Raw genomic sequence first — 22793 nt, forward strand, 5'->3', positions numbered from 1 at the left:
CCCCTCCATCAACTCTTTCTTATATAATCAGTGAACAAAAATAAAACATGACCATTCCATCTCTTCTTTTCTTTCTGTCATTCATTTCTCCTTTGTTTTAGTGATTTAGGTGAAGGAAATAGCACAGCCAATACAAGTGCAAAGCAGGCAAACTTTGGGTCCATCTTCTAATCATTTCCCAAATCTAAAACACCTTCCAGTTCAATCCACCTGTTTCAGCAGTAGCAAAGAAGACCTACCTATTCATTAATTAAGAAATAATAACCCTCATATAATAATTATTCAAATAAGAACAAAGGCCACATGGTTTCAAATTTATTATTTATATGCTGCTGTAAAAATATTATATATTATTATTTGTTATTTATTACTATTGTTTATATTTATATATATGACAGTTCTTTTTTTTTTTTTTTTGGGAATAGAAAAAGAAAGGTAAAAAAAAAAAAGAAGAATACATCACAAAATTCTACAGCTTATCTGTAGATTATACTGAGCAGGAAGTACAAAAGAGGGAGCAGCACATCAGAGAGTCCAGAATGGGCGGGTTATGAGCATATTTTCCCCTAAAATCTCATATTTGCCCCTGATTTCATTAACTTTTTACATAACAGAACATGCATTGGGGTTCTCGTCGCTAAAGATCTGAGGAGGGTATGCATACAATTCCATGGCATACGGTCTTGGTGGGAAATAGTAATATTCATTTTTCTTCAGCTCTACAACTGTACTTTCTTCTGCGGGTGGCGCTTCCGCTGCCGCCTCTGGTTTTGCTTCCCCTTCACCCCCGCCGCCACCTTCTTTACTTTCTTTATTTTCTTTATTCTCCTCCTGTTCACCGCCTTTCTTTTCTTTGTCACCTTCCTCCTCTTTTTTCTCTTCTTTGGATTCCTTTCCTTTCTCTTCTTTTTTCTCCGGTTCTGCCTTCACTATTACTGCATGCTTGCCTGTTCTTTTGTACACATAATCGACAAGTATCGGAGGATCAAAAACTCCCTTTACTGTTACCTGTGAGCTTTTTAGATCTGGCTCAGCTGATTCAACACCTAATAATAAAAGTAATTTCAAAATCAAGATTTGGGTCTCGTTAATGCAAACTTTCAAGAATTATGATGTGGGGCTGGTGGGATTTGATAGGGATTTGGAAATCCACTGAATTTTTAATACTTTGATTTGATTAAATTGAATCGGAATCTAATGAAATGATTAAATATAATAAGAGAAAGGATTAATTATAAGAATTAGAAAGAGAATAAAATCTTTTCTGAGAGATTCAAAAGGTGCTAAAGACAATAACTTAATAATCTTTCTTTTAAAAAAAAAAAGGGTTAAAACGTGAATCACCAATAAATCTAACTAAAAAAAGCTGAAGAGAAATTGCATGAACCAAAAATAGAGCAAAGATGCCTAAAAGATTTAGCCACTTTATATTATATATTAATTAAATCGAAAATGAAAAGAAAAATGCCATGCCTTTCATTCTTTGTATCCGTTTCTTGATTTCCATTGCACAAGCTTCACAATGCATGTGAACCTGTAGGACAACTATGATCACTGGAGGCTGCAAAATCAAGAAAATGAGCTCAAAGTTTAATTACAAACAAAACATGAATCACGAAAAAATAAATTAAAGAAAAGTAAAAACCTCTTCTTTTTTCTCTTCAGGCTTGGGCTTCTCTTTCTCTTCAGCCGCCTTCTCCTCCTGTTCAGATGGCGGTTTTGGGATCGGAGAGATGAGCTCGACTTGCCTATGGCTTTTCCTCTGAACTCTGGCTAGAACCTTCAATGGATCCGCGGCTGCCTTCTCTCCCTTCACAATAACCTTACTAGTTTTGCAATCAGTAATTACATCTTCAACCCCTATAACATTAATCGCAATGAACGAATCAGAGAAGAGGCCCTTTTATATTTAATAGAAAGTGATTTTTAAAAAGAAAGTAGAGAACTATACGCACTAACCATCAAAGCCCTTTAAGCATCTGCGAACCTTCCGAGCACAACCCTCGCAGTGCATGTAAACCTTGAGAACAATTTCTTGTGGAGGTGGAGGAGGTTCATCCTTGGATTCTTTTGAATCTTCTGGTTTTTTCTCTTCTTTCTTTTCTTCTGCTGGCTTTTCTTCTTTCTTTTCAGCTTTGTCTCCTTCTTCCGGTTTCTTTGCTTCCTCTGGTTTGTTTTCCTCCACTTTCGTTTCTTCTGCAGCTGGCTTCTTTTCCTCCTACACAAACAAATCCAAAATAAAACAAAAAATAAAAAAAAAAAAGGCGAAAAAAGATTCATTTTAGGGCTGAAGAGTGTAGAGTAAAGACCTCTCCCATTTTCTTGTTTTTCCGGATTCAAAAATACACTGATACGGTGGCGGAGATGAACTCTGAAACTGAAAGCGCTTCTCTTTCTCTGTCGAGTAATGAGTTTTATCTCTCTCTGTCTAGAACTTGGATGAGTTTGTATACCCACACCACTACTATGAGCTGAGGACCATCAGATCTGAGGCAGACTAGTATTTTAGTAGTATTATCATCATCATCATCAAAATTACGTGGCTTTTTATAAGGGGCACGTGCAGTGTAGGAAGGACCTGCTTGAGACAAATGGTGGCCGGAGGTTACATGCTCTTTTGGTCTTTTTCCTTGGCCTTTTTTTAACTTTTTAAGTAAAAATCTCTATCATTTTTTTTTCACTGTTTTTTTAATAGGTAACTTGGATTTCACTGTGGTCCCACCCAACTGTAACTTTGATCCAATGTATAGAATTCCATCATGGATGCCCTTATTCATCATCTCTTCCTTTCCTAATTTGGACAGGAAGCAACCAAATGTCTATCCCATTTCCATTTAACTCTACCAACAAAAACAATGCCCGTATTTATGACTTCGTAATTTGAAATACTATAAATGAGCCTCTGCCAAAGAAAATTCCATCTTTATTATGGAATGGACAAGTAAAATCTCATCTATTTAAAGACGAAGATATAAATTTTAAAAATAAAATTTGATTTACTCATAAAAAGTTCTGTTTAATTTTTTTTTTTTTTTTTTGAAAAATAAAACTCGATCTGTAATCTATCTGGTCTTATTGTGAGATGGATGATGAGGATGCATGTTTAATTTCATGGAACAATTTTTAGATATTAAAAAATTCATCTCATACCTAACTCGTCGGTATCCATTTCATTCATATCAAGTGAAGACTTTAAAATATCTGATTTTACAGTTAAATTCCGTTTCACTTCAAACTAATCCACGACATATAATATCAATTTTTAATATTATAACAATTTATCTTTTATTTCGTATTTTTTTTTTCATAATCATTTCATAATATTTCATCGGCTAAAAGGGCTGCTTCATGGTTGTTGGGCTTAGTAACTTAAATGTGGCCCCATGGTACGTGAGTAGGAAAGTTGGTTATAATTAGAGGAAAAATGTTTTTTACCTGCGTCCCTGTATAGGTGGTTTCATATACTAAGTTAGTATATAGAAAAAATACCATCATTTAAATCAAAATACTATTTATAATTAATTTAGTATATAAATATGTTATTCACTAAGTGTTGATAAATTTTTTGAGTAAATAAGCAGGTTCACTTAGAAGAGTATGATAATTTGGACAACGACTGTGAATATGTTGAGAAGGTCATCAATGAGTTATATCTTTGACAAATTGCTAATAAGCTTAATACATAAATTTATATTTCAACTTTTCAATTTTAATCTTGTGGTTTTCAATTTTCTATGGAAAATCTATATTACACTTGAATTTATAAATTTTTTATATAATTATTTACTTTATGCATTAACACTATTAAATGTTTTATTTTTATACACAAAAATTAATTTGATGTATCATTAGTGTAACTTTTTTTTTTTTGGGCAAAAGAAGAGCAGAACAAAAAGCAGAAACCTATCAATGCTACAAGCATCGGTCCAAAGAATCAAAGACAAAAAACTAGAATTGGCTTCCCAAATGAATAAAGAAGAAGGATGGCATGTTCGAAGTTGGCCAAATGATCAGCCGCAGAATTAGCTTCACGAAACACATGATGGATAGAACACTCTCAATCACGAGTAATCAAGCTCTAAATATCCAAAATAAGAATAGCCGAATGATGAGCAATAGATAAACCTGAGCTCATTAGCCTAACAACCTCTAAACAATGAGACTCAACAACCACCTTGCGGAAACCATAGTTCCAAGCAAGAATAACCCATGTTCAAATAGAGGATAATTTCACCAACTAAAATAGTAGAGTGACCAATATTAAGAGACTAGCCTCCAGGCCATCTCCCCTAGCAATCACGGAACACACCACCGCCATTAGTCAATGCCGGATTAGTAAGACTACTGCCATTACTATTTAACTTCACCCAATTCTACCGAGGCTTAACCCAAGCCACACAAAATCGCCTACTAACTCTAACCGAAACAATAGCAGGAGTAGAAGAATTCACAATAGCCAAAGCTATTTGAAAAACACAATAATTTAAAGCAGAAACAACAGCAAATTCATTCTGAAAAACATACAAGTTCATCCCTTTCCAAATCCACCAAATAGTAGCTAAAATCCAATGATACTAGGAGATATAAAAAGGACCTGACATGTGTAAAGATAAATTTAAACGCAACTACAACACAATATCATTAATATAACCTTTAGAATAATAATTTTTCACATCTTTTCAATTATTTAACAGATATTTATAATTTAATTTCATAAAAGTTGAAGTGTTTAAAATTGATGTTACCACAAAATTAAAATAATAAAATTTAAAGGTAAAATTGTATATTCTACCATTGCTGCTGTCCCTAAACTTTACCATGATTTTATTATGACTGCCAAGGTAGGAAAATAATAAATTTTCAGAATTTATTGCAACGATATCTATATTTGAAGTTTACCCCATAGAAGAAGCCACGTTTTTCTTTTTTTTCTTTTTTTACCGCCACATATTGATTGAGTTATTAATTTTGGATTCTTCCAGAGTATATTTTCTTCTTTAAACCTAAGCATAACAAAAAAAAAAAAAAAAAAAATCGACTATATAAAATGGGAAATTATGGTACGTTTATCAATTAATTGAAATGATCCAGTGAAGTCCTTAATTAGCAAATAAAGAGATGGTGACAAAGTACTGTAAGACCTGTGAATTTTGATTAGCAAATAAAGAGATGTGCTTTGGTACTTGACCAAAAACCGCATAGATTAGGGGAGCCCATATCACATGCCATTTATTAATACTACAAAAGTGGGTGTTGAGAGTTAGCTCGTTTCTGATTTATGTCTACTAATTAAATCGAACCATTAATTAGACTATTTGGAAGTATACAAACACACTAAATTTGGAATATGGACCACTTTTTCCAAATCCAAGTATGAATTCTGAGTTCTTGTTACAATGTTTTCATGCAATTCAAATGCTATGTACTTTACTTATTTTACAATGGCCTTCAAGAAAAGGCAACTTGCATGACCCTTTTTTGATGCCATAAACAAACTTTCATTAATATTATATTACTTATTTGCAGACTAAGTTGTAAACCCACCTGAAAATAAGGGGACCCTCATCGTAATTAGCACAAAAAGATTAGAAATTGCCACTCTGACAACCAAGTTCCTATGTAAAAATTTCATGTTTACTGTAACTTCTTAAGGTATAATGAATAGTATAATTGTATTTTTTACAATCAAACTCGTATCTATTCCCACCGAAATGAAAAATTCTTTCTTTCACCAAAATAGAATGCATATTTTCTTGATACCGTTTTAAGTATTCACACCTTTTAGCAAAGAGTAAATGTAAAGGTCAAAATTAGTATTTGAAGGTAATTAACTAAAGCAGCTTTTATGAAATAAAATTAAAATTTTCTTTATCGTCTAGAAAATTTTGAATTTAGAATATTGATAATGATGTTTCAGTAATCTGTTTTTGGAATAAACAAGTGATCTGATAGTCGAAATATTCCTGAAAAGGATATCAAACTAATCCGAGCATAAAAATCGAAGAATATCCGTTTGTTGATCCATTCAAATGCGAGCTAGAGAATTCAGGATTAGAATTATAGGATTTGATAGAATATTTAGTATCAAACATGACAAAATAGATCAACAAAATTTCAAACGACGGGAAATGTTTTGTTGACTCTAACCATGCTATGCAGTGGATGGTAATGGAGGAAATAACGAGAATAATTTTGGAAGAGACATTGTTGGCTCTGAATCATAAACAATTATTAAGGTAAGTAATAGCTTGTTTGGATGACAAAATATGACATGACTGTTGATTTGACATATATAGCTTTTTGGGTTGATGATATAATCAAATTTTAATTATGGATTACATAATTATTTATTAAGCACTCACGTTAGATTAGATTGTTGATATATATAATTAATTTCATAAGCTTTTGTTGCCAGAAATAATGTGATTAAGGAAGTACTATTGAGGATAACATTTCTCATTAATATATCTTCCTTCTTTCCAGTACGAATGAATGATGATGATGATGATGATGATGAGTACATATACTATTCTTTTTCCTCCTGATTAGCACACAGTTTGTTGATTTATATATAGTAAATTCATGTAATTTATAAATCTAAGCTTTTTGAGTAAAAAAAATAATGGGGAAATTATAAAAAAAAACATCGGTCGGACTGTGACACCTTAGGCGAATCCCACATCGGTTAAGCATAAGGTGGAAGTAATGTACATAAAGTATGACAGGCCTTGAGCTACTGAGATGTGTTTTGGGCTGGAAGGTGGTTTCCTGGCCCAAAAATAAAATTGTGCGGACTTAGAGCCCAAAACGGATAATATCTCAGTAAGCCTGTGATGTGTTACAGGTTCAATCTAGCAATAGGTTGGATTAAGTCAGTTAGCATTGGTACCTAATTAAGACCACTACAAATTGATCGTGTATAACTCATTGCTGGTGCATGCTTCTTAAGTGTGGTGCTCATGCTATTCTTCCTGTTGACCATTTATTAATTCCAAATTGACCCATACTTAAATGTTCAGCTTTTAAATTATAATATAATGTATACTTGTTGGAATACAAATATCTTTTCTAAAAATTTTATAATGGAAGAAAATACGTCCCGCATATTGGTAATAATATTGCAATTAGGGCAAAACAATACCCATTTGCATAAATAGTTCTTTTTCCCAATATGTGGTCTAGTTGGAAAGCAAAGTTGGTGTTCCTATTTTAGCTAAGATATGAGACATATATGTTTGTATTATAGCTGCGTCACAAGCGAGGCTCCATAATAAGAGGTATGCGTATAGCAAGGTCCCTGCCCTACAGCAACTCCATATATATTACAATTATTTGGAGGCACGTCCACCTTTCTTTTCTTCATTCAGCTAGACATTCATATAAACCATCACATATATTGTCCTCTCCCAATTTATTCTACTGTATGCATCAAACTGTTTATATATCTTTCTTTCTGCTCATGATCGTGTTAAAATATGAAATTTTGATCCAAACATCGAAAATTGCAAGTGCATAATTGAAAATGCACTAAGTTTTGTTTAAATGAACTGCATATATAAGAAAGCGGTGGAGTAAGGGACCCTCGACCCTGACTTATGCTATTTGTTTCTCATTATGAGTTTGTCTAATTAATGCACTGCCAGGAGAAACTCAACGCAAACCTTGCCTTTCCCTTCCTTTATATGAAGTTTCTAGACATCTTATTTCTTGCTTACTCAACTAATTAACCTTCTTAATACGTGATAATCCAAGTCTATAAGTGCCACGTGACAATGACATGTCATATGTAAACATGTTTGTCCTTTTAACTCGTGGCAAAAAGTCAGCAATCCCAAGTGACAAAACCACATGTTGCCTGCAAAACCCATCGGCTCAAACTAACAAAACTAGATATTTTTTGAAAGCTATTGGGACTGTATCTTTTCTTTTTTTCTCTCTCAAAATACATAATTAGAAATATTTTCATTTTAATTAAAATTTATTTTTAATTGGTTTGGTCGATGGGTATAGTGCATACCGGGTGTACATTAATTATTAACATTTTATCCTCTAACTACTAGTTGTCGGCGTTAATCGCATATTATTAAAACAGCTGAACCAAATAATAATCTAAAAGAAAGAAGACGTGACTAAACTCATAATTAAAGGAAGCAAACTGTGCACTCACCTTTTGACAATTGACAATGCCTCTGTTATGTTAAATCATGTTAAAAAAATTTTTGTGCAAGTGTTCCATACACGTGGATATGCAAGACATGGTGGTTTCCACTTTCTGGTTCAATTTTAAGCCACCGGAGATGTTTGAGTACGGTACTAGAAACAACTTTAATTTTTATATATCATGTTCAACATCTTTGATTGCAGATTACTATTTATGGTGTCCAAATCAAGAAAAAACTAACAAACCAAAAATTGGAAATGAAGAAACGTGTTTTTGGAAAGATTGGTTGGGCCTATAAATTTGGCAAAGAGGCCAGCTGGAAGACCACAGATCACAACATGTATATTTGCATTTGGAATAGGAAGTTCTTCAAAGCATGTGGACATGGGTTTAGTTGGCCAGTAGCAATCATTAATTCCGTTTAATGGAAAACGAAGAGAATAAACAAACATGATTAGGGTATAAAGTAAGATTAATTACTGATAACTGAGAGCAGTTGGCACTGTAATCATGTCAACTTTGTCTCATATTGTATTTTATGATTTGGGAAAATTAATATTTGGGATTTTCAAGCTTTATGGTTGAATCGAAATTGACTAAACAATCCCATATCTTTAAAAATTACTCAACAGCTCGTCAAGTTTGAAGACTACAGTGTCAGTGTAGCTAAGTATAACTAACTTGGGAAACATAGAAAGGGACATTACATACAACGTAGTACGTGCCTCTGTCTAATATCATCGATGTCTCCTTTGACAAGTAATATTTCTTTCCTAACCCAAAAACAAACAAAGCCTTAGCCTTACACAAAAACGCAATAGGCAAACGCAGTTTAGGTGGAGCAATAGCGTTGTACAAAGAAATGAAAAATGATCCCAAAGAAGATCAGGTGTCACTCATGTTGAACAAAAGCTTGGCATATCATGGAAAAGATCATTTGATTGGCCATGCATGCATGTGATGATGTCTTGTGGAGCCCATTTTGGTCCCACATTAACATGGGTTTTCAACGACCCAATTGTATATATTGAGAAATAACAATTCAAGCTTTCGAGAGGTTTGAGCCTTTGAGTCCCATAAATCACATGCCAGTCGCCAATGGAATCCCAAAGCAGCCCATTACAAGAAGACGTGACGCTTTTGAGTTGCATTTATTACCTAACAATGGCTATGAGTCGTTTTAAACAAGGGGAGTAACATTGAACTGACTATTTGATGTCAACACTGACCTTTGGAGTGTTTTGATCAATATTAACACTAATCAACAACACTGAACCCAATACGGGCACGGACACGGATATGATAATTGTCCGGGAGTGTGTGAGAGTTATCAATGTCCAGAAATGACATGAAAGAAATGTGTTTAAATCTTTTAAGGTTTCCATATAACATAGTTAGCTAGATAAGATATTTTTTGTTGGGATCTGAATGGCATGATAAAATAGGGTAAAATTGCCATCTCAGCTTAAAATTGAGATGAAATGGGTATCGATGCGTAGTCAGTTAGTCATACATTCGGCTTGTTCTTCAAAATGTAAAACAAGCGGTATTGACGTCGCTTTGTATTTTTACTATGAGCCAAGATCCTGTCCAAGTCCAAATGACAATGACAACAGTTTAAATGGGCCTAGAAATTGGCCCAAACGCTCGGAAGGTTTTGTTTCTATTAGTTGCATTACATTTCCTTATGTACAAACCATAAGGGCATAAAACCTCCAGCAGACTGTTTGGGCTAGTCTAGGCCTATTTGATTTAGACCAGTGGCTATTAGTACCACCCATGATGTGTATCAATAAATTTTGATACAGAAATGCAGATACTCCACGACTGTTTCCTAAAAGTATGTAACTGAAAATTACTATATTTGTAACCTTTTTACATAAGATTAACACAGAATTTCCCATGCTAAAAGTGGAAAAACTCTTTCAAAACGTTGCTAATTGGGTGACTTTTCTATTTTTGGCTGAGAATTGGGATTGAACCATTTCTAATTGATATTTCATTACAATTTAACGGAAAAAACTGACAAAAAAAAGTTAACTAAATGATAATAAAATAAAAAAACATTCATTTAATTTTTAATTTTTATTTTTCAGCATAAAATTGTGAATATCACTTGACTTACGGAAAATAAATAATAGTTCACACATAAATCAAGGCATAATATGTAACTTTCCACAGCTCCTCTGAAAAGTTAAGGGCACCAAACACGACGCTCTATAATCCATGGTCGTAGAGACAGACACCTAAATAGCCGGTCGGCCTGCTTCATCCCTAAAGCTAAGGCTTTTTTGGTTATGGCAGTGTTAACACCTTAACACTTACCATCAGAAAGACCTCAATCTCTGAACCCTCTCAAATTAAAAACAATAATAATAAAAACAAAAGAGACCCCATTCAGTTGTTTTGGGATAAACCAGAAAAGATGAAGGTTAAGAGAAAAGGCAACATGTTCCCATTTCTTTCTTCACCATCACCATCATTATCATCTTCTTCATATAAAGATCCTGACTCTGTTCTAAAGCTACTTCCAGTTGCCATTTTAGCCCTAGCCTTATCACTCCCCAACCAAGACCGTGAAGTTTTAGCCTACTTGATTGCAAGGTCCATTATTGCCACCACTGCAAATCTCAATACCACTCAACATCTCAAGAACAAGTGTAAAACCCCTAATAATGGGAAGAACAAGAATCTCCAAAAGGTCCCTCCTTTTCAATGTGGCTGCTTTGATTGTTACACCAGCTTTTGGTATAGGTGGGATTCTTCTCCTAATAGAGTGCTTATTCACCAGGTCATTGAAGCTTTTGAAGAGCATTTGCTGCAAAGTGAATCGCCAAAGAAACAGAGTAAAGTTAAAAAGAGAGTCAACAAGATAAGTGTGGCCAGTGTTGCATCCGATATTTCGGTTTTTAAACCTAAGTCGGAACCCCAAATATCGGTAGCTGAAGGTGAATGTAATGTTGTTATGGCGCCTGCAGATGATATTGACGGAGGAGATATGGAGGGAAGTGATGTTGTTGGTGAAGAAGGGAAGATGACAGAGAGTATAGATATGGAGGTGGTGACCGTACAAGTAGAAGCCGTGGTGGCTAACCACAAGGGTTTGGTCAGGAAGGTTTTACCGGACGTGATAGGTTTATTGAATTCCCGTTTGTGGAGTCTTTGGAGTCCGGGCAATTGAGGATATATTTTTCCTATATTTATTTATTGTCAAAATTCTGCAATTACCAGCTTAAAAAAAAGGCAAGAAACTATTAATTGTAGTATTAGTTTAGTGGGATAAATTAATTTTTGTTGCCCTGTTTTAGGATTTTTCTGGATTTTGATTTTCGGATGAATATATATATATATATATATATATATATATATATATATATAAGCAAAAATATATCTCTCTGAGCCAGATGAAACTTTTCCAACAGGAGAAACTACAGTTTGAACTCCTAACCTCTCGTTGAAGTTCAGTACTAGTTTCTATAAACCATCAATCAACTCACGTTTCTACTATTTGCAGTTGCGAGTGACTAATAACACTACTGTTTCGGTCTTTTTATCGAAAGTTAAGGCAAACCTTAGGAACTCTGCAATAATTATCATACCATAAGCAACAATAATTATCGTATCATAAGCAACTAGCACGAACTCAGGGACTCGAAAATGATTTTTTCTAATTTTTATTTTCTTGACTTGTTCTAATTTTATTTAAAAAAAAAAAAAAAAAAAAAAAACAAGGTTGAATGATTAACAATTATATTGAACATCATTAGGCACGTAATCTAATCAATTATGAGAGTCACAGTTGACCATAAAAAATTCCAAGTCCCGGGTTGTATAGCAAAGCGTTATTCGCAGAGAATCCCAACCCACCATACTTCATGTGAATCGTTTACTCAACTCAAATTAATTCCGTCCTTTCTTCCCTTTTCAATTTTTATTCACTCTTTTCCCATTGCCCTACCCACCCACCCCCCCCCCCCCGCTCCGTTTTCCGTCTCTGTAACTATAAATCTTCAATTCTCCCCTCATCTCTGCACAATTGACAATTCTGATGGCCCAACCAGCCAGCCACGTCTCACCTCCATTGAAGGACGAGCTTGACATAGTCATCCCTACCATCAGGAATTTGGATTTCTTGGAGATGTGGAGGCAATTCTTTCAGCCTTATCATCTTATCATAGTCCAGGACGGAGATCCGACCAATAACATTCGCGTACCCGATGGGTTCGATTACGAGCTCTATAATAGGAACGATGTCAATCGGGTTCTTGGACCCAAGGCCAATTGTATCTCTTATAAAGACTCCGCTTGCCGGTGCTTCGGATTCTTGGTTTCCAAGAAGAAATATATCTTCACAATTGACGATGATTGCTTTGTAAGTTCTCTTTCTTTCTTCTCTTTCGACTTTTCAGATTTTTGGTCTATTTGGTTCAAGAAAAAGTCAAATTGTTACTTACCTCTATGTTTGGAAAATTTTGACCGTTGAGGATGGACGTGGGACCCAAATGTTCTGTTTCGACAAAACATTGTCGTTTTAGTACTCTGCTTTATTGTTTACTGTTTACTGTTAAGTAGGTGGCCAAGGATCCAAGCGGAAAGGAAATAAATGCATTGGCACAGCACATACAGAACTTGCTAACTCCATCGACACCGTTCTTCTTCAACACTCTGTATGATCCATACAGAGAAGGGGCGGACTTTGTAAGAGGGTACCCATTTAGCTTGAGAGGAGGAGCGTCTACTGCCATTTCTCATGGGCTTTGGCTCAATATCCCTGACTATGACGCCCCAACTCAGCTCGTCAAGCCTCTTGAGCGCAACACCAGGTTGTCTCCTAGTACTTTCTGAACTATATTACTCTGTTTTAATCTGATATTGGCAATTATGTTTCTGTGCATTGAGTGAATCTTTTTGTTCATTTATTTATTAATTAATTTTAGCTCATACAGATACGTGGATGTTGTTCTGACGATCCCAAAGGGCACATTATTCCCAATGTGTGGAATGAACCTTGCTTTTAACAGGGAGCTGATTGGTCCTGCCATGTACTTTGGACTCATGGGTGATGGTCAACCCATTGGCAGATATGATGATATGTGGGCTGGCTGGTGTGCCAAGGTAATTCCTTTCTTCCTCCTTTCTTGTTTTTTTGTGTTAATCACTTTCAACCTATTTAATTTGTAAGGCATGAGACTTGGATAGGGACCGCATTTGGTTGTATGAAGTTTTAAATTGGCCAATGCTCAATTTGGTTGTATGAAGCTTTAAATGTTTCATGAGCACCATCTACCTGTGTTTGGACCCATATTTGAATTTAAACAGACTTGGTAAGATCATGACAAATCAAATCAAAGGTATCTAATTTATGAGATACTAAAGATGTTACAAAATGCAAGTAGCCATTTTGATTTTAATTGGAAGTGGATTTCAGGTAATCTGTGACCATTTGGGTCTTGGGGTGAAAACAGGGTTGCCATACATTTGGCATAGTAAAGCAAGCAACCCATTTGTCAATTTGAAGAAGGAATACAAAGGCATATATTGGCAGGAAGACATTATCCCATTTTTCCAATCTGTTGTCCTCCCAAAAGAGTGCACAAATGTGGTGAAATGTTATATTGAGCTTTCCAAACTGGTTAAGGAAAAGCTTGGCACTATTGATCCTTACTTCCACAAACTCGGTGACGCCATGGTTACCTGGATTGAAGCCTGGGTGGAGCTTAATTCACCGGCACAATGAGCTTCAGCTCAGCCTAATGGTACAAACAAAGAATAAGCCCTTTACTTTTTCCTTGGCAGCTAGACAGCATATCTTATCTTGCGACTTGTGCTGTTCCAATGATGTGTACTCGTTTGCTCTTATGCTTCTTCATGTCATGCCGAGTTTGTTACTTTATTTGTATGTATGATCGAATTCAGATAGTTATGTTATTCTTTACATGATTCTGATGCCTTTGGGCTGTGTTTTTGAATAGAGGAGCTTTGAGATGGAAAGACTTTCAATTTTATTTTTACTGTTAATCATTCAAAAAAGGATATAGTACACTGAAATTTGAATGGAATATTGCTGATGCAAGAATAACACCAATGCTTCTATGATCTACCATTTCATTGTGATATTTTGAGTTTCAATGGGATTGAACTAAAAATGACATTAAACTTAGTAATTTGGTATTTAGTGCAATTAAGCAATAGTAACAAACTATATAAAAATCAGTTTACCTTGCAAAACTATATATATATATCCAACAAAAATTGAATAGAGAGTGAAAGTGCGTGAAACGCATATTCAGGAAAAAAAAAATTAGCGGCGCGAGTGAGAGTTGCAGCCATAACAATTAGCACTAAAAATGCAAATTATGTCACTTGTTTAGTGGCTGATACCATCAGGTTGAAGGTGAATGGGATTTCCTATTACAAACCCACCTAAGAAAAATTGTCTATGTTCAATTCATTATTAATTTTCAAATTTGTTGCCAAACTAATTCAAATACTGTTGTCATGTTTTCTTTTGACCCAAAGCAGAATAGAAATGAAAGCGACCTTTTTGTATCATGCATGTCTATTATAGAAGATATCGTGCCGTTTACGACTCATATTTGATATACAGTCTGCGGTGAACACTTGCCTTATATAATTGCATAATAAATCTGTCTGCTTCTGTATCCATTAGAAACCTGCAGTCAGATACATCTTCAGCTCCACTGATTCACTAATGGCAAATCTCAGAATCCATTTTAGCGATAATGAAAATGAAGAAAGTGAGATTACAAAGCATTTGGATTCTAATCCTATTAATAATAACATCTGTAATATTGAGAGTGGAAGCTCGAGCAGAAAAAGTGATAATCATATTAAGGCAAAAACTGGAAAGGAGAAGGAGATTACAAAGCATAGATATGCGTTTCAAACAAGAAGTCAGGTTGACATATTAGATGATGGGTATCGATGGAGGAAATATGGCCAGAAGACTGTCAAGAACAGCAAGTTCCCAAGGTTAATATATTCATCTTTAATCTCCTAATATATATATATATATATTAACTGTTTTTTTATACTAATTAATTTGATTTCTTCCCAGAAGTTACTACAAGTGCACGCAAAATGGGTGCAATGTGAAAAAGCAAATACAACGGAATACTAACGATGAAGAGATTGTGGTGACCACTTATGAAGGAATTCATACTCATCCAACTCAGATTTCTACTGATAACTTTGAAGATATTATTATTAAACAGATGCAATCATATACTTTCCTTTCTAATGCCCAATCCTCAGCATATGCACTGTAAATTAGATTACAAGAAATTAATAATAATTATGTTCTAGTACAGCACAAACAATTATTAGATTCCAAGATTAGTAAATAGTGATGTGTTATTTTCAGATGTGCATCTTAGAATTTTAATTCAGAGATATGTACTTGATTATGATCTTCATATTGTTCATGATAATATGTAAGTTAAATTATAATTTAAAAAAACTGTTCAATTACTTAACAAGAGCAAACAGAATCATTAATACTTTAGAAAATACATATATAAGTATGAAAAATGATCATGTTGGTACTAGAACCATCTCATTTCTATACCCATAACCGCTAAAGCTCCTCATTGCAAATGAGATGATTCCAATTAAAAAGACAAGTAGAATAATTATCCTTGTAATGCCTTTTACATCTGATCTCTTCTCTTCTTGCTTAGTTATTGCCGGTTCCTTCTCCATCTTATTCTCTCCCTCGTGTGCTACCATTTCTTTCTCCATACAGTCATCACAAACATAAGAAGAAGAAGAAGTTGATGATAATGGAGAATAAGAAGCATAAAGAGGGCATAGTTGATTGTTTTGGACACTTTGATTTTCATTATCAGAATCATAGGAGAAGATTGACCTCATTTCAGTCTCTTCAACAAAATCACCCTCCTCTGCGTCGTTGAAAAGCCGCCTTCTTCCCTTCAACTTGCCACTTTGAATGGCAGCCCTTCTCTCTCTCAAAATCTCAACAACAGCCAAGTCATTGTCCCTCACTTTCCATTCTCCATTGTCTAAAGACGACCTAGTATGTTGAAGTGAAGACATTAGCTTTCTTGGAGAATTATCGAAAAGTTTAAGACCTTTAAGAATGGTTCTTGAGTCAGTTGCTGATCTGCGTAAGGTTCTTGGTTTTGAATTTTTTATGGAGTCCCATTCTTGTTGCAAATGCTTGTACTGCTGCTTTAGGTTTTGTTCTTCTTTACTTGCTCTTTCCATGGTGGGGTCTGTTCTTTTCTTTTCTTTTCTTTTTCTCTATCTTTATCGAACCTTATCATGATTTCGGACTAATGATGATGCTAGTGGGGTTTTATTTGAACCTGATTTACTAGATTAGATTATAGCGGGATAACAATTAACAACTACCCACGTTCTTCTATTTCATAATTGTTTGAATTTTAATTTTGGAGCCTCTTAAACCATCTTGAGAATGTCATGGAGAAAAATCTGGACCGTTAGTTCTGTAATAGAATCTTGATGACTTTTACTAGCCTGGAGATTTTTGCACTTCCCCTCAAAACATTGGGACCTTTACCATTCCTTAGTTATAGTTCTCTTTTGGCTTCTAAAATCTGATTACTTTGTTTTCTTTTCAGATTTCTTTTTCTGAGGAATTATGTCTCTGCTTTTTCTTTTTTCACCTAGTTGTGGCCCATAAAAAAAGAACATTTTTGAATGCACCCGCATCAGTCTTCTTCTATGGGCCATAACCATTGACAAGGGATCCACATTCCACCAACTCAAAAAATTATATAACGCGGCTCATATTTTTCTTTTCTCAAATCGATTGCCATTATCACCAATCAATACCAATAATCAGCTGGTACAGCAAGATTAGCAACTGATCATCAATAGAAACATTTCTCAGCTCTGGTATTTAAGGAAGACAACACATTGGTTACAACATCGATGTTAGAGCTTAAATTATGAAAATGGAAAGCAATAATTAAGACATCAGCAACCTAATGTCCAAAAACAGTTGAAAAGTCTGTCAATGAACTATAATTTTTCTAGGCTAGAATTGGGTCGCTTTCTACTGGTAAATAAAATCATCAACTTAAAATGGTTCTACATGGGACACCATATGAAGACAGATGCCCATTAAAATCGAAGTTAGATAGAAACAAGCTTCTCTATTTCATAGGTTTGGAGGTGCTATGTCCTCTATCATGCCTTTCCCATCCATAGCATCAAAGAAGAAAAAATTCTTGAGAGGATCTCCTTTGCCAGATATTGCTTTGATGACCTCCTACAAAATTTAATGTCAAGTGTCAGACATAAAATTAAAGTGATTAATCGTTGAAAGGGGGAAGAAGATATAACAGTAAAGAAAACAATTAGAAATGCAACCTGTCCAAGGATTCCTCCAATGATGGCACAAACTGGAGGGAATTCTGTTCTACCCATCACCAATCTTTCCAGGAGGGCATTAGGAATATGAGATTCATTCAACGACTGAAAACCATTGGAATAGCACTGGTGTAAGAAGATGTACCAACATCGAAACAAATAACCAATTTCTACAAACATGCCTGTGCCTCACAAAGTTCCTTTTTCAGCTTAAGAACAGCAAGAAGATCCTCAATAGAAATTTCTCCTGGATTTCGTCCCTCAGCCTCTTCAAACTTTTCTAGCACTGCAAACAGAGAGGACAAAATAGGTAACTTCTTCTAATGCATGAGAATTATTCTATTCAAATACACAGCCAACTTTTCTGGCTAGCTTGGGTAGCTGCCTCATTTTCCCATTTTGTATATATATATATATATATATATATATATATATATATATATTAGATGGACAATTGAATAAGAATAAGAAATCACACCTCTCATGGCAAAGTAAAGCTTTGACATTTTCCTGGGCAGCATTCTCCAAGGTACTGATATTGATTCCTACATTGAGTTACACAACCTGAAAGTTAATTGGATAACAATGTATACATGACTATCAGAAATAATAGAATTCAACTTTAAAAACCAACGCTATCTCATCAAAGATGGGGTGGGAATCCTAAGAAGCTTTATATTCTACATGCATGTTAAATGAAATGATAACTAAAACTTTGGCAGTTGACTGTAATCAAGAACAAACGCAATATGCATGTAACAGTTAAAATGGTAACACTGTAAAAGTATGATAACAAAGAAGTTATGCAAAATATATTAGTTGATTCTCATGGTCAGAAATTTGGTTCACTATGTCCAGCGCTGTTATTTTAGTAAAAAATCAAAAATCAATCCAACACATAGGTTTGATGGCAAAATACATCAGTTTGCTTGTTATCCACATTAAGTGTAATGGTCCAACCTGAAACTGGCTCCAATTGTCTTCTTGATTTAGGGCTCAACCATGACACAAAACAGTTTAACCAAGTCATTTGAATGGTAATTGGCTAACTTATATAAATTCTTAAACTCTATTCCCAACCAATGTGGGATAGAGTTATTGGCTAATGTGCTCAAGCTAGACCTCAAATGGTGCGGGTTGTTACATCCTCTCCCCTTTGGCTTACAGCGATCTCATCATTGCAACTCATCTAGGTTATTTACAATTGGGCTTAGTCCAAAATCCAGCCCTGAGTATTGTTGTTCACTACTGTCCCGAGTGGCGCCACAAGTGCCTTCTAATCCCACATATAACCCTTTTGTCAGACCAAACAGCTCCAGATAATCCTAACCCCAAGGTGGCTCTAATATCATTTATAACAATTCGCCCCGCAACTGGTTTCAAATAATCTGCTGTTATAGGGTTCAACCACAAGTCAACAATTAACCCAAAGTTATTTGAACAGTAACGACTAACCTAAATAAACTCTTTAAACATTTTATTTCGAGTCACTGGGATAGAATTCTTCACTAATGTCCTCGTGCTAGCACCTCAAATGGCACATGTGGTTACATTAATCCTCAACTAAGAGATGCACTTGTTGTATTAGAGAATTAACAGAAAAACAGCTTGGTTTTCAACACTGATATAAAAGATTTTTACTTCTAGTTCACTCATGAAGTATGTTATTGTACTACCTCAATGCATATACCTCAATGCATATACGAGATTTTTGCATTGTTCTCTGCACTGAAATTAGGCATTTAGCAAGAGACCAGATTTTACAATTTATTTGGCCAGCACAATCATACACACAGTCATTAGAAAATTTCAGATCCTGGTGATACCTGAAAACTTGGGTATTGTAGTTCACATTCAGAAGTTTCATCATTCTTTTTCTGTCAATAAATGAAAACAATACAATGTTAGTGCCTCAGTGATGAGGTGTGATGATTAATGATGACTAAATGGCATAATTATGCACCACTTATCAGCTGCAACTTCATAATAATAATAATAATAATAATAATAATTTAATAATAAAAGAAAACACAGATGAGCTATTAAGGATGTCAATTTAATCCAAGCACAATATAATAACACCAGAAAAGAGCATCACATCTACTCTATAAAACAAGGCTACAGAACACATTCCAGATGAGAAGCCAGTCACTATGACAATATGAAGAGGTTATTAACTTCATTAAAACAAATAAAATTCCACATGCCAAGCATTGTGTTGGTTCAAGGATCCCTTGGCTACCCTCTTTTTCTCCCTAGACCAAATAAGCAAATCACTGTGATCTAAAATGAGTGTAGCATACAATTTGAAGTAGTCAGTCAACTATATGCATTTATGCTAAATACTTATAACTGGACATTGAGCATTGCATACAAAGAAGAAGCAGATGGCCATCAAAATAAGTGGTAAAACAAGAAATCAGAACACTACCATCCACAACAGAAAAAATTTGATACTAAGTTAGTGAAGCATTCTCTCAGTTTTCTATCTAGGACTAGAAACTTAGCATCAAACAATAAGAGAATTATGCATCAAAATGATCAGGTTGCAACATAAACATATGAAAAGCATGCATCAAAATAGAAAAACCGTGAGAATGCAAGCAAGAGATAGTCACCTTTGTGTATATATACTTCTGCAAATCGACAAATATCTCACCACAAGAATCTCTACAGTCAACTGTATAAAATGCAACACGCTTTGATAACTTCCGGCACTTTTCATTGATCAATTTCTGCATTAAAAAGATAAAACAGAAGAAAATTAAGAAAGAATCATGACCAGTGAAAAGAGGCAGGAAAATAAATAAATAAATAACAAAGACATTGTCAAAAACTTAATCAAGTACTAACAAATAGAGATTGTCTAGTACTTTGGTAGCAAGGGTGCAGCAACTGACTACCACAACATCGAACTTATCAAAGAAGTCTCCACCAAAGCTTGACAGATCACCTATATTTTGGGTATTTGTGCTTGTTTAATTAGTCTCATATAATGCCAAAATTATGAAACAAGGACATTTCATAAGACTAACACAATCCAACAACCTTTTAATCAAATAATACTAAGAAAAATGTTGAAGATGCAAAAATTAAAAAGCAACAGATGAAGAAGGACCAAACCTTTCTCAACAGAAACACGAACCATTGGATTGAATTCTCTCAAAGAATCACAACAAAGTTCAGCAAGTGTTTTCCCAGCATACACATTCTCATCAGGTGATATCAAAAAATTAGCAGATAATGCATCTTCGGTCACGGCCTGGTCATCCACCAGCGTCAAACTACCAACCCCCGCTAATACAATATTCTTGCAAAACTAACCACATCAAAATACCGAAATTTATAAGTTACGCACCAAAATTTAAAAAATAAATGATTAACATAGTTAATATGAATAACACGACATACCTCGGCAACAGTCCCTTTCATCCCAAATACTAATATGTGGGATTTGCTCAATCTAAAACATCCAAAATAAAAACGCTCAATTCAATATAGTTATCAATCTGTAAGGAGGAATACAATAAATATGAAGAGAGGCATACCTTCGTTGAGCATCTGCGCCCCAAACCCTAATTTGGCGATCGTACAATGCTGTCTCCTGCTCCGTTAACTGCTCTCCGTCCATATGTAACTTCAACCTAATTGACCAATTTCACAGCAACCTCGATCATTCCATGATATAGAAACCCTAATTACGACACTGGGCAGAGCGAATTAAGGAAAAATTAGAAACCATAAACAGCCAATTAAAACAGAAGTGAAGCTAAGGTACCTTAAGCCGATTTCAGAATGCAGCTTCAGCAGTTTCAGAAGTGCAAACAGAGCAACTTTTTGGGGGGCAACTGATGCGCCTTTTTTTCTTTTTTTTTCTTTTTTTTTTTTTTTTTGCCCTTTCTTTTCCCACTTTTATTTTTAACCCGTTATTATAACCTTAAAGAACTGTTGACCCTGACCCATTATATCCAAGTCAACGGGCGGGTCGACGTTTTTGGGCCTTCTATGTTTTTTCCAATGGGCAATTCTCGTTCGACTTTTCTTGCTTTTTAGGCCACATGATATCAGACAACGAGATGGATACGATATAATTCAGATCTAAAATAAAAATACAATAATTTAAAAAAAAAAAAACGACATGTCATATTTGTTTGTAAAGTTAATTTGACGAGTGTCATGGCTATTGGCCAAATATATCATATTTACATGCTCTACCAAGTTATAATTTATAATTTAATATCTAAAGTTGGAATTTCACTTTTTTCCCTTTTTAATTTATAATATATTTACATTTCATAGGCTTTATAGATCAAAAATTTGAGCCAATAATATGTCAAAATTGAATTTTTGATTTAATAATATTTTACTTGTATGTTCTATAATTAGTTTTGATTTCTTTGCTTAAGGAAAGGTTATAAAATCTTATGCAATAATCAAAGTAGTTCTAAATCTATAAAAAATTGTTATTCATCATGTGAAAATGAAAAATTAAACACAATAATTAAGTTTTAATTTCAATTTAGTTGTGATTGATAATCAATTAAGTATGTTCTAATTAATCGTTTTACTTATATAAAGAGGATGAAGTGTGAAGTTCAAAATCTCCTGACAGCTAAATTTTTACCGATTTTATAAGTAAATGAAAAGTTACTTTATAATATGAATCGGAATAAATTAGATTTGGCTAAAATGAATTAATTTTTGTTTTGCTTGCCAATTTGGGTTACAAAAACCCTAATACCCAACCTTATAAAGCTAGGTTAAATATACATTTATGGTTAGTGATGATTGCAAAGGAAAATGCAGAAAAGACGAAAATGAATGTGCCGACAGCAAAAATTTCAAACTTGTAATATTGGAAGAGCAGAATCTTAAATTTACGAAATTAAAATCAAAATAAAAATAAAATTGAAAAAATCAATCATACTTCAACTACAGTATTAAGTACTATTAAGAGGTGGTCCTACTGACAATGTCAATTACAGCTGCCGACTGAATTTGGTAGTTGCAGATTTGAAAGCCCTGTCTCTCGTTACTGTAGTATCATTATTTATACTAATACCATCCAATTCATCAACATTTTTTTAACGTTCTTATATTTGAAATTTACTGGAATCAACTAATTCGGAATCGCAATTTTTAATTACATACTTAATCATATTTCTTAATCACTGCTAATGGTTTGGAGTTTAGAATCAATCGTTAATGAAAATCCCCTTTGATCCAGTGACTAAAGTGAATATCTGGTTAAAAT

The 22793-nt window shown here is 34.3% G+C and overlaps 5 protein-coding genes and 1 non-coding gene across 7 annotated transcripts; 3 read left to right on the forward strand and 3 right to left on the reverse strand.

Annotated features, from left to right (window-relative positions):
- Window positions 1–459: 459 nt before the first annotated feature.
- LOC105648773 (heavy metal-associated isoprenylated plant protein 7) lies at window positions 460–2522 on the reverse strand. The gene is made up of 5 exons (XM_012235272.4): window positions 2310–2522; window positions 1960–2218; window positions 1646–1860; window positions 1474–1561; window positions 460–1046 (listed from the first exon to the last, which is right to left on the reverse strand). Exons 1-5 carry the CDS (start codon window positions 2316–2318, stop codon window positions 604–606), a joined length of 1014 nt encoding a protein of 337 aa, XP_012090662.1. The 5' UTR covers window positions 2319–2522; the 3' UTR covers window positions 460–603.
- A 7798-nt stretch (window positions 2523–10320) lies between these two features.
- On the forward strand, window positions 10321–11473 carry LOC105648774 (uncharacterized). The gene has a single exon (XM_012235273.4). It carries the CDS (start codon window positions 10587–10589, stop codon window positions 11340–11342), a length of 756 nt encoding a protein of 251 aa, XP_012090663.1. The 5' UTR covers window positions 10321–10586; the 3' UTR covers window positions 11343–11473.
- Window positions 11474–11955: 482 nt separating this feature from the next.
- LOC105648775 (putative UDP-arabinopyranose mutase 1) lies at window positions 11956–14130 on the forward strand. The gene is made up of 4 exons (XM_012235274.4): window positions 11956–12533; window positions 12734–12984; window positions 13108–13276; window positions 13590–14130. Exons 1-4 carry the CDS (start codon window positions 12210–12212, stop codon window positions 13896–13898), a joined length of 1053 nt encoding a protein of 350 aa, XP_012090664.1. The 5' UTR covers window positions 11956–12209; the 3' UTR covers window positions 13899–14130.
- An 883-nt stretch (window positions 14131–15013) lies between these two features.
- On the forward strand, window positions 15014–15402 carry LOC105648777 (uncharacterized). Its single transcript, XR_016322911.1, has 2 exons — window positions 15014–15154; window positions 15243–15402. It is a non-coding gene; the product is annotated as an uncharacterized LOC105648777 (transcript).
- A 247-nt stretch (window positions 15403–15649) lies between these two features.
- LOC149492949 (uncharacterized) lies at window positions 15650–16911 on the reverse strand. The gene has a single exon (XM_089726768.1). The coding sequence runs from the start codon at window positions 16406–16408 to the stop codon at window positions 15716–15718; it is 693 nt and encodes a 230-aa protein (XP_089582894.1). The 5' UTR covers window positions 16409–16911; the 3' UTR covers window positions 15650–15715.
- A 120-nt stretch (window positions 16912–17031) lies between these two features.
- SAE1A (SUMO-activating enzyme 1A) lies at window positions 17032–21473 on the reverse strand. Of its 2 annotated transcripts, none has more exons than XM_012235279.4 (11): window positions 21318–21473; window positions 21088–21245; window positions 20951–21002; window positions 20663–20858; window positions 20413–20492; window positions 20158–20274; window positions 19366–19416; window positions 18018–18084; window positions 17722–17825; window positions 17540–17644; window positions 17032–17438 (listed from the first exon to the last, which is right to left on the reverse strand). In XM_012235279.4, exons 2-11 carry the CDS (start codon window positions 21168–21170, stop codon window positions 17328–17330), a joined length of 966 nt encoding a protein of 321 aa, XP_012090669.1. In that variant the 5' UTR covers window positions 21171–21245; window positions 21318–21473; the 3' UTR covers window positions 17032–17327. The 2 variants fall into 2 exon arrangements, with proteins under 2 accessions (XP_012090669.1, XP_012090667.1); XM_012235277.4 differs by having other exon boundaries at window positions 21088–21183; window positions 21318–21472.
- Between the last annotated feature and the right edge of the window lie 1320 nt (window positions 21474–22793).

The sequence above is a fragment of the Jatropha curcas genome, chromosome 10 (genome assembly GCF_041381405.1).
Source record: "Jatropha curcas cultivar XTBG-Jc1 chromosome 10, XTBG_Jcur_1.0, whole genome shotgun sequence".
Lineage (NCBI taxonomy): Eukaryota > Viridiplantae > Streptophyta > Magnoliopsida > Malpighiales > Euphorbiaceae > Jatropha > Jatropha curcas.

What these genes read in the sequence shown, in the direction of transcription:
- LOC105648774 (XM_012235273.4), top strand. Translation starts at nt 10,587, where the DNA reads ATGAAGGTTAAGAGAAAAGGCAACATGTTCCCATTTCTTTCTTCACCA.
- LOC105648775 (XM_012235274.4), top strand. Translation starts at nt 12,210, where the DNA reads ATGGCCCAACCAGCCAGCCACGTCTCACCTCCATTGAAGGACGAGCTT. An exon ending in CAATTGACGATGATTGCTTT is followed by an intron (nt 12,534 to 12,733) that starts GTAAGTTCTCTT and finishes ACTGTTAAGTAG; the next exon opens with GTGGCCAAGGATCCAAGCGG. An exon ending in GGGCTGGCTGGTGTGCCAAG is followed by an intron (nt 13,277 to 13,589) that starts GTAATTCCTTTC and finishes AGTGGATTTCAG; the next exon opens with GTAATCTGTGACCATTTGGG.
- LOC149492949 (XM_089726768.1), bottom strand. Translation starts at nt 16,408, where the DNA reads ATGGAAAGAGCAAGTAAAGAAGAACAAAACCTAAAGCAGCAGTACAAG.
- SAE1A (XM_012235279.4), bottom strand. Translation starts at nt 21,170, where the DNA reads ATGGACGGAGAGCAGTTAACGGAGCAGGAGACAGCATTGTACGATCGC. An exon ending in GGCGCAGATGCTCAACGAAG is followed by an intron (nt 21,003 to 21,087) that starts GTATGCCTCTCT and finishes TGGATGTTTTAG; the next exon opens with ATTGAGCAAATCCCACATAT. An exon ending in TCGTGTTTCTGTTGAGAAAG is followed by an intron (nt 20,493 to 20,662) that starts GTTTGGTCCTTC and finishes CCCAAAATATAG; the next exon opens with GTGATCTGTCAAGCTTTGGT.
- LOC105648773 (XM_012235272.4), bottom strand. An exon ending in ATGCTTAAAGGGCTTTGATG is followed by an intron (nt 1,861 to 1,959) that starts GTTAGTGCGTAT and finishes TTAATGTTATAG; the next exon opens with GGGTTGAAGATGTAATTACT. An exon ending in CTGAAGAGAAAAAAGAAGAG is followed by an intron (nt 1,562 to 1,645) that starts GTTTTTACTTTT and finishes TTGATTTTGCAG; the next exon opens with CCTCCAGTGATCATAGTTGT.